The sequence below is a fragment of the Drosophila subobscura genome, chromosome E (genome assembly GCF_008121235.1).
Source record: "Drosophila subobscura isolate 14011-0131.10 chromosome E, UCBerk_Dsub_1.0, whole genome shotgun sequence".
Classification (NCBI taxonomy): domain Eukaryota; kingdom Metazoa; phylum Arthropoda; class Insecta; order Diptera; family Drosophilidae; genus Drosophila; species Drosophila subobscura.
The window spans coordinates 8535133-8552929 of record NC_048531.1 but is presented as its reverse complement, the minus strand read 5'-3'; the positions used below and the strand labels follow the sequence as shown (position 1 = coordinate 8552929).

General features: G+C 46.9%; 2 protein-coding genes across 2 annotated transcripts; both read left to right on the top strand.

Moving 5' to 3' along the window:
• The first annotated feature begins 356 nt into the window (after positions 1-356).
• LOC117892286 lies at positions 357-775 on the top strand. Its single transcript, XM_034798406.1, has one exon. The coding sequence runs from the start codon at positions 372-374 to the stop codon at positions 729-731; it is 360 nt and encodes a 119-aa protein (XP_034654297.1). The 5' UTR covers positions 357-371; the 3' UTR covers positions 732-775.
• A 12011-nt stretch (positions 776-12786) lies between these two features.
• On the top strand, positions 12787-13328 carry LOC117890643. The gene has a single exon (XM_034795595.1). It carries the CDS (start codon positions 12885-12887, stop codon positions 13113-13115), a length of 231 nt encoding a protein of 76 aa, XP_034651486.1. The 5' UTR covers positions 12787-12884; the 3' UTR covers positions 13116-13328.
• The last annotated feature ends 4469 nt before the right edge of the window (positions 13329-17797 follow it).

The window sequence follows — 17797 nt, the reverse complement described above, 5'->3', positions numbered from 1 at the left end:
GAATGCAGCTCTAATTTGACTTTTAGTCCTCTCAAAGCATAGGCCTCTCCTGCCCCAAGGACTGTTCGAATTCTGCCAGAATGCTGTTCTGGGTTATGTGAGTGAAAAAGTGGGAGTTTTCTTCGCACAGCTGGCGGTGGCAGCTTAGGAGCGGCTGAACTGGACCTGCACCGAAGGCACCTGTCGCTTGTCAAGTGGTGGCTCTGCTAATGCGATTAGGGAAACGGAACGCTCGCCCCAGCTGCCAATCACATGTGCCCAGGTCGAGTGCTCATCCAAAGTTGGCACATTCCCAGATACTGACATTCGGACAGGCACATCTGAGGCCTACTTCTGCACTACAACCACAGCGAAATTGACATTGTTTGACCATGCCATCAGATGTGGTCACAGCGGAGCGCTGCCAGCGCTCCATAACCGCTCACATGTCGGCCATCGATGAACAGTGGAAGGAGCGCATGTCGTGGTATCCGCAAATGCAGGCCAAACTCTATGGTCGGCTTCCGCAGATCTACTTGGAGAGCCGCCAGATGTACGGGGACGAGCACTTTCTGCGCTACGCTCGTCGCCATCGCCTGCTCCAGAAGCACACGGTGACCCAGCAGGATGCGGAGCGGATTCTGGCGGAGCGCCAGGAGAAGCTCGACGCAGATTCAATGAACATTAAGGTTCCACCCACAGAGTACGGAGAGTACGGCCGCGTCAAGCCCCCACGCCAGTACTTTTGCTAGGCTCCAGCTACAGCTCAGCTCCATCTCCAGCTGGAGGTATTTGGCATTTAAGTTCGTAGTTAAGTTCCCCTGTATTTGTACAAGGCATCCGATTAAAATATCATTGCCTGCTGACAATGCAACTCTCAATGGCCGTCACTTCATTACGAGATTTGCATGACCGTGCGCATAATTAACAAGGTGAAAATGTCAGCCCAACTGACAACCGGTTCTCCTTTTTGCCAGATGATTGAAAGTAGAAGTAGAAGTCCAGCCCTCCTCTCCGTGCAACTGCTGGCTCCGGGGCCTGGCATCTGTGGACTGGGGGGGTTTTTTTCTACTCACCGGCAGTTCGGTTGAAAAGTTCGCACAGGTAATTAAGTGATCGCGTCAGTCCGGAATGACTCGACTCGACTCTGCTCGTCTCGTTTGTTCAGTATGGAAACTGTTTTTTATATGGCCCATAAAATGGGAAATATTCCACAAGTGCTCTGATACGAGTATGATGTGTCCATAAATATGTACGAGTACGAGTATATTAATAATTATTTGATGAATTATGGATATGTAGACCGAGCTGATCTGTGGCAGGAGATTTGGTTTCAGTAATGGAAGCCTGAAATGAATGAGTGAAACGATTAGAAGGAACCGCTGAGCATATTGCTACATAACTATATTTTAGATCTAAATATTGGCAATGGATTCAAAGGGATCAGTTGGGATCTAAACGGAAATTAAAGCAAGGAGCAGGCGTCAGTTAAGTAGTGCATTATTGGGGGTAAAAGTGAATGAACAGACAGACAGTACAGAATGTTCTTAATGATGTGCTCCCATCGCGACTAAATAACTTATCGATTAGTGAGCTAAATGAATTCCTAATCTAAACTTGTATTTCAGTGGATTCCTTTGGTTCCAAGAATCTGTTTATATGGCAATGTATATTTATGAATGTGTCCATCGTGGCAGCTGCTCTCCACCGCCCAAGGCTGTCCACTCAGGTGTCATGGGTGGTGCATTTTCAATCGGTATGATTTAAAAGTTTCCTATGCAAATTACTGCCAAAGTTGGCAGGCCCCCACCCAGTCCCTTTACATCGTCCAGCAGGCTCTTGAAAATGCCCATGGAAAGTGTGCGAATTACACAAAGAGCAGGAAAACTTTAAGCTCTGCCTCGGAACTGGGTGCGAAATGGAGCGGGAAGAGCGTAGGTATTTGCGACTCATTAGACACAGGGGGGGAGTGGAGTTCTCGACTGGGCATGGGGAGGGAGACGAGACAGGTGCTGGCCCGAATGCGTGTGAAAAATCCGGCAACAGCGGCCCACAAAATCGCTCGTCGCGCAATTAAACGGTAGCAAATAATTGCTATCGAAAGCCATAATGATGCCCAGATCCATATATACTCGTACAGAGAACACTCTCATAAATACAATGTATCTTTCTCCATACAAACACTTGAGTGTGTGTGCGTGTGTGCGTGTGTGCGCCATATCTTGATTTTGAGTTTCAAGAGCTTTGCGGGCCTTTCGCGCTTCTTATTGTTTGCACAATTTTCCCATCAACATCGATGCGAACTTTTTCAAATATTTTTCGTCTTGTTTTTCTGTTGACTCACCACGGCCCAAGATCAGGCTGATTCTGTCTCTATTTTTGGGGTAACTGCTGCGAGCGAATATGCTGTAAAAACAATGGAAGGAAACAAAACAAATAAACACAGAGACACCTACTGCCACAAGGAGTGGGCTGCCAGTGGGAATTGGAATAGGAATGAGCGGCAGGGCCAACCCCTTTTCGGGTCCTCGTTGGGCCAAAGGTAAACATAGATTTGCGGATTTCACGCCAGGGCTCAGACAGCATTGCTGATCCTATTAGAGGGACAATGACAATGGCCACTGACTGACTGACTGACTGGCGCCATGTCTCGGTCAGGCTTCGCCTGCGCTCTTGCTCTTTCTTTCGCTCCAACCCACTCGTGCTAGTTCTTTCCCTCTCACACTCTTGGCCATTACACGACGACCCGAGAGTCCCAGCGGCCAGGTTCAGTGTGGATTAGGGCGTAAAAGGGACTTAATCCAGTTTTGCATCGATCTTCCACTCAGTCGCTGTTATTCTTCTTTTTGTTTTGCAGGTAGCCGGATCGGGAACAGGTTCGTGCCCTGTTCTTTCCGTGTCCGGGGCAGGAAAAGCCAAATAAAATTATAAACAAAAAAAAAAACGAAGCAAAAACCAAACACTAAAGCCGAAACATTAAATAAATAAAAGTCAACAGCAGTCGGCAGCTCATAAACGATCCCCCCAGTCTGTGGCGGCAGCTGACGCCGTCCTAAACTTCAACTTCCAATTAAAACGCCATTGGCACTTTGGCACGCATAGACAGAGGACTCCATCTCCATCTGCAACTCGGCCTCAGACTTGGACTTGGATTTAGATGGAGCCAAAGTTGGAGCCACACACAAAAGGCAAAACTCTTTTTGGTTTCGCCGACAACTGGCCATCAGCCAATTTGCCAATTTCTTCAGCTCGTTTTGATTTGCCGCCAAAAACACAAGACGAACGACGGAAAAACGTAACCAACAAAACTCAGCCAAAGCTCAGCTCAGATTTGAACAGAAAAAGAAACCAAAACGCCCCCAGGCAGGGCAGACAAAACCCAAATTTCCAACTTCCATTTGAGTCTCTTGTTTAGGAGTAAAGCAGCAACAAAATACGAGCATGATATGTGGCCAAGACCAAGGAATCGCTGCTCAGAGCGAGTACAGGGGTGTAGCTGTGCAGGGGGATGCAACATGTGGGGAATGATCCATTAACTTTTGATATAATCATTCCCCAAATAAAAGTTTCCCCTATGTTTCCATTCTTAATCCTTAGAAGTTAATTGTTAGCTCAAGAAAATCTTCATCAGCGCCTATTTGGTGACCCCTGTTTGTGGCCACTGCCACTGCCACTGGCCAAATTACACTTATGGCCATAATTCAATCAGCGCATTATCAATCACTGCGGCTACTTGTCTTGCCCAGTGAGTCAAGTCAATCAGCCATCGCCTATCTCCCTCACCCTCACCCTCACCATCGCCACTCAGCCACGAAGTGTGTGTGTGGTGTCCCGCTCGCACTTGAGTGTGAAACACGTTTGAAAGTCATTAACTTAAATGATTCACTTTCTGAGCCATAAATTTCGCCACTAACTGGCGCACAGACTGCAAGAGTCTCTGTCTCTGTGTGTGCGAAAAATCATCCAGCTACCAGTGAAGAAATCTCTTAAAAAAATTGCTAAATAATCGCCTTAAATGAGTCTATAAAAATGAACACCCTGAGCCCCGGTGCGACCCGGCTTCGGGACCCAACTGGGGCTCGGACTCTGGCTAGAGCGCTCAATCGGCGATCACCACCACGGACCCATGCATGGACAGAAGTAGCTCAAAAGTGCTTTCAAAGCCTCAAAGTGAATTTTCATTGCCAGAGGAAGTCGTAAATCAATTTTTTCGTCTACCAAAAACAAAAAGAAAAATTAAACAGCCACTCGGTAGGGGAAAAATGTTGAATCTTTTGGCTCAAATATGTTTAGGCCTAGAAATCAGGGATAGGCAGGGAAGGGGCAGAGAAAAAGAGTGGGGAGAGGGTAGAGGAAACCATTCTGGAAGAGCATCCGCAAAGTAAGAAACTTTTGTTGTTTGTGGCTGGTTCCTCGACCAATTTCGGCTAAGACGACAGCCATAATGATAGGGGCCACTTTTGCCGCCACCACTGCCGCTCCCTCTGCCTCTGCTGCTGCCGCTGCCGCTGCCACGCCACGCCACGCACGCTATGGCCAACAGCCGTGGGGCAGGAAAGGGGCAACTTGTCAGACAATGTATTTGTATTTCATCTACGTTTCCGTTTCAATTTTTTCAAGAAGCCATCATGACATTGTCAGACGACGACTGGAGACATCTCACGCAGCCTTAGAAGGCCCTACGCAGTCGGGGAGGCAGTTCGGAAGCGGGCAAGAGGATCCAAAAATGGAGACTAGAGGTTGGAGCTGGAAGTACATTCAAAGATATATTTATAGAGGTTATAGCCAATATATTTGCCATGCAAAACAACAGAGTAAAATCACTCAACATAAACCCAACGCAAGGATTTAAATGTAAGAGAAACAGCAACCAATCTGCAGGATCTTAAGCAGCCCAAGAAAAAGACAAACAGATCAGACTGCAGGAAGACAAAAGGCAGGAACAAGTACGTAAAAGATATACCGAAACAGGCAAGGAAACATTCGCATAATGTGCTGATATCCCTGAAGATTCAAACCCATTTTAGGCATATGGAAATACACTTTAAAATATCCTAAAGTATCTGGAAAGGAAAATCCACACGGGGAGCCCTTGATGTTGGGAGCCACCGCCTCTGTCTGGCAGAAACAATAGAACGTCCAGTCGCAGTCCCATTCCCCCTTAGATTGCCATTCAAATGCCAATGGGATTATCTATGAGCTGTGAAATCCTTTTAGGCGGAAATTATGGAAACCCACACACAAAGCGCAGGACAATGCAACAAGTGTTGCAGCAGATTGAGCAACAAAAGGTTCATAATTATGGAAGCCACACAATGCGACACATTCGAGAGCGAGGGACATGGACGAGGGACTGTGGCAACCCTCGCTGGCAGAGGCGTTCGGTTCGGGACTAGCCAGTTGGCCCGGCTAATGAGTGGCCGCAAAACAAACCATAAACCATTGGAAATCTTGCACATTGATTTCATGCCCTCCGACTTTGGCGGCATCTTGTTCTTTCTCTACTACTTGACACCCTGCTCTTGGGTCCGCTTTGCCCATTTTACAAATTTATGTTCGAAAATATTTGGGAAATTAAATCATTGCCGCAGACAGTTTTATAGCCAAGGGCGTGACGAAGGGAATCGAGGAGTTCAGCTCGTGTGTTGGGGGGTAAAACTATCTAACAATGACCTCTCTCCCCCTCCGCACTCTCTTCCCTCTCTTTCCCCCAGCACTTCCAGCACGAATGAGCAAATTGGAAAAATGTCAATTATGCGCAATTTTGCCTAAGCAATTGACATTTGTTGCCGCTGTGGCTGCGGCAGTGGCTGTGGCTCTGCGCTCAGTTGTTTGCCGCTCGTTGCGATTGCACGCATACTTGCTCAAATAAATTGACAAATAGGATTTGCGTTTCTCCACATTGATGTGCAGCCTATACCTGAGGGGTATGCTGACTTTGAAGAGTGCTTGGAAAGGCAGAGAATGGACAATGGAGTTGCAACAACTTATTCCAGCGAAAATCATGATGTTTGGCAGCCTACAGGATCAAATTAGTTTACCATACAAAATGCATCCTTAAACTATTTTATATAGGTTAAGGCTTAGCCAATTTGGGCAACTACTCCATCAGATGAAGACCTGCAAGGGTATCTAACGCTTCGGAACTTTTCCTTGTTTCAAATTTGTTTTTCTCTTTTTGAACTTTTTTCTCCTACTGGCCATTTTGAATTAATAAATTGCCGCCAATTTGCCGCTAGGCTAGCCTTGCCAGCGTGGAAAACTAAAAAAAGAATCTAAAAAACAAAACTGTACAAATAAACCAATTGCGTTGTTGGATATTTCCCATACTTTTTAGTTGAATCTCTGATACTCATATAGGTACATATATCCCTAAAATATTGACGCCTCAATGTGGATATGCTGACATGTTATCATACGATTGTTCTGGCAGCGAGAGAAATAAAAATCATGTGTAATTAATGTAATTGGCTTTGTTTTGGAGTGAGACATTCGATTGCATAAACCACACCGCTGCCAGCCGATTGATTCCGCTTTGATCTTTGTTTTGTTTTTCTGTTTTTTATTGAATGAAGTCCAGAACAGCTTGAAACTTGTTTTCGTGTGGAATTGTTTGTAAAATATTTGCACTCATAACTCGATCGAGGCGGATCCGCAAAAGTGAATCATGTCAATCTTTAGACTTGAGAAACTCTATCACAAATATAGAATGCTGCCTGCCACGTTTAATATATGTAATTAAGTATTGATATTAGTTTGGTTAATTATCCAATAATGCAAGCTTTAGTACATGCTGTTAATAGGGAAGCTTCGAGTAATTATTAAATCATTTTTCACTTGAAATTTACATTAAAAAGTGAAAGATTTTATTGCCTACTTCTGGGGGAGCGAATCTCTTCTTTGCTGTCTGTTTACTTTAGCATTCGTTTAAAAATAGCTGCAAATATTTAACAAATATATTTCCAAATACTTAAAACTTGTGTCTATATGAAGACATGGTCTATATAAATAAATCGCTCCCTAGATTGCATTTGAATGCAGCTTAAAATGTTTGTGAAAATTCACTTAACCACTCCATTCACTCTCTCTTTGTGGAATTTCGTCTAGTTCCACCCTTTGCCGACTACCAATTGAACTGAAACAGATCAAAGATTAAGCGGATCGACTCCACCCTCCACTCTAGTTACCATTCATGAATGACCTCGCCTCGGCTAAATCAAAACCCGAAAACAGAACACGAACCGAGTGGAAAACCTTTATCGCGGACACGCAATCGAAACGGAAGTCGGGCTCAATTTATGGGTGAAATTATCCACTAGCGGTCCCCAACACACATGGCCAACGAGAGCCGCACCAGTGGACCAAGATTTGCTGCGTTGTGGAAATAAATGGCCGCTGGCTGCTGTGGATGTGAGATGAGAGATCTGAAAGAGATTTCTGGGCCCGGTCGTTCATTGGTTGGCATCAGTTGGGCATCGACAATCGAATTAGAAGAGTTGTGGGCAGGGGGCAAGGCGCAGGGACAGGACTCATGAATGAGCAACTCCAGCGGAGTCAACGCATGACATGAGGCATGAGATCAGCATGTTCCAGCCACAGCAACAGAGGCAACGGAGACAACAGAGGCAGCCACAGTGAACCCATTTTCTCACCTGTTAAAGTTGTAAAGACTCGAAACAACAATTTATCGCTGTTGAGATCGTCGCCTGCCGCTCCTCGAGAGGTCTTCACCCGGCTCTTGCTCTTCGATTGACTCTGGAGTCGGACTTGGACTTGGACTCGACTCGGACTCGGGCTTCGATTGCATTTGGTTTTTCGAGTTTTGGGTTTCGGGCAGCGTCATACGATTTAATTGCTTCGATTGTGTCAGCATTTTTGTACGCATACATCTCCATCTATATAGTATCTATGTGGTACATGTCTTCATCTGGCAAACATTTTGCTGCGGAAGGGGGCGTTTTGTGGCACAGACAGGCAGCCCAACCAGACCGGACCGGACCGGACTCAACTCTGCTCATAGGCGCTCAATAATTTGATGATCATAATCAATGCCCCTTGACTGACATTTGCTGCTGTTGCCAAGTCTCCAACTCCAACTCCATCTCAGGCACTGGCTTTGGTTTCTTTTCGGCATTTCCCTCAAACATAACATAACAAAAGGCGAAAAAAAGTTGTTGAAAGCCGATTTATCCTTTTGATGAGGCGCTCGTCAATCCCCCGATCCACCAATCCACCGATCGATGAGGATGAGGATGAGGATGAGTATGATGACGCTGATCATTTTTGGTTGCAAGTCAAGTGTTTTTGTTACATTCTAAAAAGGATGCCGCCAATTTGTCCCGAACAAAGCGATCAGGATAACAAGGCCACAGAGTAAAGAGAGCGTGGGAGTGGCCCTAAGTCAGCCTTAAGAACCAAAACCCTTCCCCCACCTCCGCCAAATTTCCTATCATCCAAATGAGGCAAGAATCTGTTCTGCGTTCCCTGATTTCTGATTTCTGGTTTCTCAAACTCTTAATGCTCGAATCGCATGCGTAGGTTTTCTATGACGATTAAAACCCTCATATGTCAACTGGGCCCATTCATCATCATCTGCCACCAGAGACAGAGGTACGTACGGAGCTACGGCACAGACTTCTCTTAGACAGAGGTAGCAAAACAGTCGCCAGACACTCTTGCCTGATGAGCTCAAATCTCATCAAGAAGTGTCTGGCTGGCGGCTCATACACATATATCTCTGTCTTGGCCGTATTTTTGGGGAACCAACATACAGCACCAGCACCTACTTCACCTAGCCAAGACATTGGGACTCTGGGACTCTGCCTCTGACTGGTGGGGCTTGATGACTTAATTTTCACTTTAGTCTGCACTGTAAGAAATCAACCTCTGGTTGAGGTTGCCACCTCCGGACATATCTATTGCACAATCTATGGGAAAATTCTCTCAGTGCAGCATGGGCACCTTTAACCCAACTTGATCAGGTGGCTCCGAGTGAGACTCTTGCTGTTGCTGGAGCCAGTCGACTACTTGAGCGTCACCACAGTGACACACGCAAGTGTTTGGCCTGTCGCTGGTCTTGGAGCATCGGTCTGTCTTGGTCTACTCCAGCAGGCAGGAACCCTCGTCACACTGGCCATGATGCAGCGGTTTCTGTTCTGGGGCTGCTCTTCCCCGGCTTAAGCTGAAGATGTTGACTATGTTGACTACGAGTATTTGCTGTAATGATTATGGTAGCGCCTTCTGGCTTGCATCCATCGGATGATAAATCTATCTTTTATTAGCATTTCAAACAGACTCCACTCCAATGTGTTGCACGTGTCCGTGTCCGTGCCCGGGCCGCACTGAGTGAGTTGTTTTGGGCTTGTTTACAGCTTGGCCTAATCCCAATTAAAATAAAATTTTTCATTGATCTGGTTTTGGGCTTGGGCTTGTAGATGCTCACACAAGTTCAAGTGAAATCATTAATAAGGGAATAATAATAATAAAAGTTTTCAGAGATTTATAGAGAGTGGTTTGTCCTCTCCCCTCCCCTGCCCAGCCTTTGCCATTTCCTTTGGGTCCCTATCTGGGTGTCGTATATAAATCGCGTGCTGCTCTGGAGGTCTTCAAAAACGCTTACGAGTTGATGCCCCCAGGGCACAGAGCCACATCATCAGCCTCCTTCTGCGAGTTGGACGCGGACTTGGGCTTGGTTTCTGTCTCTGCTTCGGCCTCTCATTCATTTCGTTTTGGGTGTTAACCAACCACGAAAGAAGTCCAACTTCGAGTCCAACTCCAGAGCTGAAGCCTTGCCCTGGGGTCATGTGCCAGCTCCTGTCTGTCCCGAGCCAAGAGACCCAGCTAATGATGATCCCCAGAGTAGCAGCCTCTCTGCTTTTTTTCTGGTATTTTTGCCGCCTGCCGCAATATACCAAGTTGGTATTTTTTGTAGAGTGGAGAACACGAAATGCCAAAACAAGATTGATTTCCTGAAATCGAAACCTTGAGACGAGAGCTGCGAGCGGCGAGCTGCCAGAGAGACACGCAAAGGGTGTCCGTCCGCCACTGTCCGCTGCTGTCCGCCGCTGTTCGTTTTTGCCCAGATCGCCCATGTGATAATGATGTTGAGAGCAAGTTTTCGTCTCGTGTGTTTCTCTTGGGGTGGTGGCTATCATGCTACCCGCCAGCGAAATGCAAAAACAAATTGTTTGTGGGTCAGAGCTGGAGACAGGGCGACCCTAACAAGGGCAGGACGAAGACAATGTCGAGGATGCGACTAAGGATGATGATGAGGATCGAGCTGGATCTTCGGTTGTGGCTGTGGCTGTGGCTGGGAGGGCGTTTCGTGGTTTCAAGGAATTCAAGGGAAACAGAAACAGAAAAAGGAGCAACAGCAGTGTCGGGAGGGGGAATGGGGATGAGTAGCCTGCCTGCCCGTAGGCGGGGAACGACCTCGTCTGGGGCCCTGTCTCTGTCTCTGTCTGTGCCTCTGTCTTTGGCTCCGACTCTACTCGGACACAACACACGGAAGCCTAATGCTTGCAATATGATTTGTGATTTGTGCTTTTGGGTTCGGGCTCTGTTTCGGTTTCCCTGGAAAACGCTGCGGCATTCTAGGCCTAAGCTATGGCAATGACAAACCGCCTGAACGCTGAATGGAGGGAGGCAGCAGCAACATTGCAGCAGAGCAGAGCAGAGGAGGGAACATCAACAGCAGCAGCAGCAGCAGCAGCATGCTAATTTATGAAGTAGCAACTTGCAGCGACATGGATGCAGTAATTATAGCTTGGCAACTTGTTGCCAGCCAGGCCCAACTGCATGAATGGAAAGAAAGCCAGTTTGTCTTGCTGCCTCTGCCTCTACCTCTACCTCTTGCTGCCGTTGCACCTCCTGCCCTCCATGCTAAACAGAAGCTGTTCTACTGCAGCGTGGCATCAGGTGAACGTTGGACGTGGACGGGTACGCGCCCACTCTGTTAGGCCGCCAAGCTGCAGGGAGACACAGAGCACAACACAGAACACAGTGGAGATATGAACATGCAAGGAGAGAGCATCCCGATGAAACGAAGCATGGAATACCCATAGATATCCAATGCGGATCAGGAAGAATACAATTATCAGTCAATGTATTCTTCATTGCTATGTAGAATTGATATTAGAATATCTTCAAGGTGCTGGCAAGCTGCACCACGAAAACAGAACACTCTCTGCCAGGGTAGCAGAAAAGTATGCGAAGAAAAGAGCCAAGAAAAAGGTCCTACCCCGTGGCGTTTTGGCTGTTGATGGGTTGGCTCTCTGCCGACTGCTCAGTCAGAGATGGAGCAGGCAGCAGCAGGCAGCAGCAACATAGTTTACACACCTACCGAGGTTGGGGCTGGGATGGGCTGGGCCGTGCTCCGTGCTCCGTCTGTGGTACCCTCTGGCCAGCAACATGCACTTAACTGGTAGCCACAATGCACTTTATAATACCTCAAGAACATGGCTCTCGCTCTCTCCCGCTCTCTCTCTCTCTCTCTCTCTGTTTGATAGATGCTGACTTGGACTACCCGGAGCGATCTACCAGGGGGCGTTGCTGCTGTGTTGCAGCAACCAGAGCAGCAGCGGCAGCAGCGGCATCAGTAGGCGCAACATCAGCAGTAGATGAAGTGGAACCAACATCAGCCACTGGCACCGTTAGCTGACTTGTGAGCTTAGGCCTCATTTGCATTTGCACTCGAAATTGGGCCATAAACTGGGCCACGGCACAGCGGAGACTCTGCATCCGAGTCCAATTGAGGGCGAACTTTCGGCCGGCGCTAGGCAACGACCTTGGATTAGCCTAAGTCCGTAAAATCCGTTCAGTTCCGTCTCGCATCGTCTCGTCTTGTGTCGGGCTTAATCCTTCCTTCCTGCAGTGCCGCAGCATCACGCGGAAGGGCAGGTCCGCTCATTAGCCCTTCCACCACCCACCCAGGTAGGGGTAAGGGTAGCTCTGAAGCGAAATGCAATGGGAAAGGTGTGTGGCTGAGTGCCAAATTATAATTAGCAAACTCTCTGGCAAATCTCTTTTTAATGCAGAGCAGAGCAGAGCAGAGCTGCGGGGGAAGTGTCGAACTCCGATTGAAACTGGAGCGTAGCGGCGGCAACAGCGGGAGAGGTGTGAAAAGTCAGCCAAATTCGTTGCAGAAATTCTTGAAAACTGAGAACGAGAAGTCAGAGTTGAGCATCGGAGAAGGGGCACAGGCAGCGGCACAGGCAGCGGCAGCAACAGAAAAGAATTAAAAGCGCAGCCGCCTCTCATCATCATCAGCATCATCCTCCAGAGCCTCAAAAACTCCTCTCTTCCACATTCACATCCACATCCACATCTAGAGGGGCATCCACATCCACATCCACTGGCACTCACGCAAACACACATCAAGCCGGAGCTCTGAGACATTAAAGATGCCGACCCGCAGAGGATTTGGACTGTGGCGCCGGCCAGGGAGACAATATAAATCATATCACTCACACAAACACAAAGCGAGTGGTCTCCGAGAGAGAGATCGAGAGAGAGGGGGAGTGCCATATCCCCTCTGTGGCATCCTTTGTTAATTAATTGTACATCTCCGATATGGACACCTTTTCGTGCCCCTGCCTTAACTTGCCCTTCCATTGAGAGTGTCTTCCTGTGCACTTCTGGAAGAGGATAACTTCTTGGTAATATATCCAAATAGATTTGTACATTCCAAAACAGAAGAAGTCTCTAGTTCAGTGGCAAATGGTTACATTATTTCCGATTCCGCATTACCTTCTCCCTGAGACACTTTCCGTATTTGTTGTCACACTCAAAGCAAACATTAACATTTGTGGGAACTTATACGAAATTCTCAATATTTATATGGAACTCTAAGGAACAACTAGACACAAATATTCACACGAAGTAAATCCAAGTCTTTGGAGAGTTGTATGACTCTTGTAAATGGTCGAAAGCTAATCGAAATTGGAAGAAAAGAAATGGAAGAGGAGATCATTACTGGCATGGACTGGTGCCTGGTCTCCGCCCGGTCATTCCTGTGCCAGCAACAGCGACCTCATCCCTTGCAGAGTGTCACTGCCCACCGGCTGCAGATGCCCTGGTGGTTTCCGCTCCTGGAGAGCCTCTTCCTGCTGCTGCTGGTGAAGCTGCTCCAGCTGTAGACTGACCCCCGCCCTCAACTGTTGCCCCGCTTCCTTTGCTAATTGCCGGTGGTGATGTAAGCCAACAATGGAGCCGGCTCGAACGGGGCGACAAATGTCACACATGCTGCACGTAAATCACACTGGAAACTGTTTTTCTTGCCACACACGATAATTTGTCAAGGGGGTTGGGGGCTGGGGGTCGGGTGGAGACGATTCTAATTAAATTGTTCAAATGTTTTCCAGCGCGTTTTGAGCTTTCGGGTCTGGTGCTGGAAAATCGCTGACAAATGTTTCCGTCAAAACATCCACACAAAAAAAAAGGGAAAACATTTTGTTTTTGTTTCAGTGCAGCGCCCATAGAGCACCCAGCACACACTCACGCATGGCAGTGGTGCGAGTTATATGGGAAGAGTGTGACAAATAGATAGAAAAGTTTCTCGATTATCTGGAGTAACAGTTTCAGAGCTAAAATTGCAGAAAATCTCAGGATTTGCAGGCCAATTATAGCCTAAGAACATCCCATTTGGCTTGGAGAAAAGGCATTCGGGATAAAGAATCTTTATGAATCGCTGCTTTGTCTGGAAAACTTCTTTTAGTTTCCAATTTAGTTTCCTTTTATCTTAGATTCTGCACCACTGTGCTGGAGCTATGCCCAAACACGATTCTCTGCTGAATTAAACTTTAACCCAAGAAGTGCTACTCTCCTCCCCTGCAGAAAGATACCTCAAAATTCCAGCTACAAAATAATTTAAAACGAATTAAAAGCGCAACCGTTCGTAACCTCCCAAGCCCAAAACAAAATCGTAGCCAGACGAGCCCAACCGAACCGAACCGAACCGAACCGAACCGAGTCGAACGCATCCAATTGAGAATAGCAACAAGTTAATTTGAGCCAAGACCCACGTGCCCCCACCTCCCCACTTAAAAGGTCCCCTCCACTGTCACCTGTTTTTGTGGCTCCTTTTGAAAAGTCATTAGAAAAAATGTCGAGTCGAGCAATTTGAATATTTCGATGGCAATGTACGCGACTCCCCGCGACCACGGACGGGGGCAGCTTCGGATCCGCTGGTTAATTTAAGGTGATAATTGCTTTTTAATGTGACACAACTAAATTTTTTCCTATTCAAATATTTTGTTGTGGCTGCGGTGCCGGAAGTTTTTTGGGCCTGCGCATGTGCAGCCAAGAGGTGCACAAAGAGTGTCGGGTGTAGGTGGAAGGAGGGGGCACACACACACACACTTGTTACGTGGCAGCAACAACAACAACAATAATAAAGTGTCAACAATTATTTTCAAATTTCCAAAACATTTCATTTGTTTTTTTTTTTGTTTTTTCGTTGTTTCTGTGTGTTTTTGGGTGTACAATTTTTGTTGATGGTTTTTTGTGTGGCTTTTTATTTGTGTTCCTTTCGAGTGACGCTGCTTAAAATGTTTCCCAAAGTGTGAAATTGTTGAGAGCCACGGAGAGAAGAGTGGGGCGGATGGGAGAGCAGAGGTTGGGGCACCATTAGACCTGATTTACGAGTATTTCCCTTCAGTTTGTATTCTGCTAATAAAAGTTTATCCTCCCAAAGATTCCTTCATACTTGTTGTTTTTGCATTAACTAATTGATGCTTCTTCGCGTTTTTCCAGTGCAATGAAGCCATCAGCATTCAGTGGCTGAAAAGTCAATTGAAATTCCTGGGCAGGTCCATTTCCATTGTGTTTGGTGGCTAATTGGCCCAGTTGGAATTTCCCCACCGCATGTGTAGGTAGGTTCAGAGCAGGCCAGAGATCACGCGTGTTGTCTTCACCTCGTTCAATGCGGAGATCCACAGAAATCCCAGGACTCAATGAATACATCAACGAACAGTGAGTCGGGCAGTCGGGGCCATTCGGCTGGAAATTTATTGGCTCGGGCAGTGTCGGTGCTGCCAATTAACGCCAGGATGAAAGCCAACGGGCCAGCGGCTAACAGCCAAACGTCGAGTTATAGCCACCAGCGACGATCTTTGAAGGAAGCCGACTGGGAACTGGCCCTGGCACTGGCACTGGCACCGGCACCGGCAGTGGCTCGGGCGGGAGCGGGTGGCTGCAATGAAGTCGTTGGCTCTTCTGGTGGAGTCGTAAACCCTGATTTATTTCGAATTGAATGTCAATACACGCACACACGGCAGCTGTGTGCCGTCTCCATGTGGGTCCATGTGGACTCATGGGCGAAGTGCCCGAAAAGCGGAGCCCCACCACAGGCGGTCCTGACCCAATTTGGCGCCTGCTGTGGCGCTTTCATTAGCCTCCTCGTACATCATAAACAAATTCATAAAAAGTTTGCCGTCTCTTCCTCTGTGGTGGCTGCTGCTGCCCCATTCGCGTTGCACTTCAAACTCCACAGTTTATGGCGTTGAAAGGCGCATCGAATGGCTTCGGTCCTGTCCCTCTCCCTCTCCCTCTCTCTCTCTGCCTCGTTCTGCTCCAAAGGTGAGGTTTTGGTCTGCAGTTTGATTTTTGCTAGTAGAACAATACCCCGCAGCCCGCTAACCGCTGACCGCTCTCCAAGCCAACTCAACCCCTGGACTTGGACTCATTAAAAAGTAATTTGAACGCGTTGCTTCGCATTTCATTTGAATGGAGACTCGGAGACGGACCTGGCCTGGAGCCGATGTAAGTTAGAGACGGTCAAGTGAGCAAATGCCACTCGGAGTGGAGTCAGTTTCCATTTCATTGAGCCCGAAACAACCCTCGACCCGAAACTAGACTTCTGACCAACTCTCTTTCTGGCTCGCTCTCTTTTGCTGTCCTTTTCTGGCCCGGAGTTTGATTGATTCACGTCCCGGCTGTTGCCTTCTCTTTCGCGTGAGGGTTCAGTCATTTGTGGCACATTATTATTTGAATGATAAATTGTATTTGGTCGGGAACTTTGTTCATTGCTTTGCATTTCCCTTTATGGCCGGGACCTCCATTCCTGCCAGACCCGTCTCCGCCTTTAGTTTCGTGGGTGTTTCCGTGTTGCGCTTTTCCCTCGTCTTCTAGTTTTTCCTCGTCTTAGGCAGCCCTTCCTCCCTCGGTGGGCGTTTGTGCTGTTCATTTCGAATTTTCCGTTTGATTCTCCTTCACTGCGTTTCTCCTTCGGTTTCTCTTGACCCGAAATTAATCGTCTCATTTGTACAAATGCCTGGCTCTCGGCTTTAATTCGGGAATTAATGTTATTTGGTAACAAAATCGATTTGGCTTCCGTATTTGCTCGCTCTCTTCCTCTCTCTCTCTCCCTCTCTTTCTCCGTTCCCATTCGCTTCTGCCTGAAGTGATTTCTTGGCCAAGTTAGATATCAAAGTAAAGCTCTGCTGGTACTTTCAATATAATCAAGTGGAATTATGGCGACCTCCGTAATACATAATGGCAGTGGCTAATGGATGAACGCGGACAGAAGTGTTGGAAGGAACAGGGTCAATGGTAAGCGGGTAGACTGGAGGGTATTAGGTAATACAAATACAGAAAGAGTTGGCACTAAAATACACTTCATAAATTGCAAGAAAATCTAAACTTAAATGGCAGCCACCAAGCAGATTACTCAATAAATTTTTACTTATGTAAATATCGATTGTTCTCTAAGTCCATCTGCCCCATATCTGTCTGATACATGAAGCCGTTGACTTGATCTATGACTTTAATATACAGTATTCGTAGCTGTGACAATGTGATAAATTTATTCGCAGTTCTGATTGACTTGCAAACGTGTTGGCTTGACATATTTGCACGTGTCTCGTGTGGCGGTAATTTGATTTTGATTTATGGGCAATTAATCGTGGCCCAATGGAAGCTCTCGCACACACACTAATAGCCGCGCACAGATACTCACAACACACACAACACACACAAATGAACACTCACACAGACACTGGCTGGGAAAAGGAACAGTGGCAAAAGCAGTCTTGGCCTAATCATAATTTGCATTTAATAAATATTTCATTGAGTAATTGCAACAATTACGTGCATTTGAACTGTTCCCCTCAAATTAGTGCAGCGAAGCCGACCTACAAGGCTGGCCCAGAAGAGAACCGTGCACCAGAAGCGAGCGGTATGCCCTACCATACAGAACAGAACCTAGAACAGAATTTCATTTGGATGAGAATATAAGAGGCACGACATACGGATACTCTGCAAGCTAAAAGGATTTTGAGAGCTGCAAATCATCAAATAATAATCCAATGAAGAACATAACCATTTCGTAGACAAGTCTACAAATAATATTTGTGTAAGAGTATACTCGATAAGGAACAGAACTAAACAGAATCGCACCGCACCGAACCGGACCATAAGGGGATTAACATTTCAATCGGATCAACCTTGTCTGCTCAGCGCACAATTTGTTTTGCTCTCTGGGGCATTATCTTGATGTTCGATCTGGATCTATTTACTTTGTGTAAATGAACTTTTAGTTGGTTTTTGTCCCTCCCTGATGCTGGTTAATTGCTGTGGCGCTGATGCTGACGTTGACGCTGGGCCTGTCTCTGTCTCTGTCGCTGGCTTATGAATATGCATTTTCAACTTTTAGCGGAAATCCTTCTCAGGTGACAACTGTCTGTCTCTTGGGCGAGAGAGAGGTGGTTGAGAGGGAGCCCGCTCTGCCGTCGCTTTTTTGTTGCTTTATTTTGAAAGAAAACCAAGAAATAACGAATATGACTGTTCTCTGGCTTTTGGGCTCTCTGCGTCTTCGTCTTTG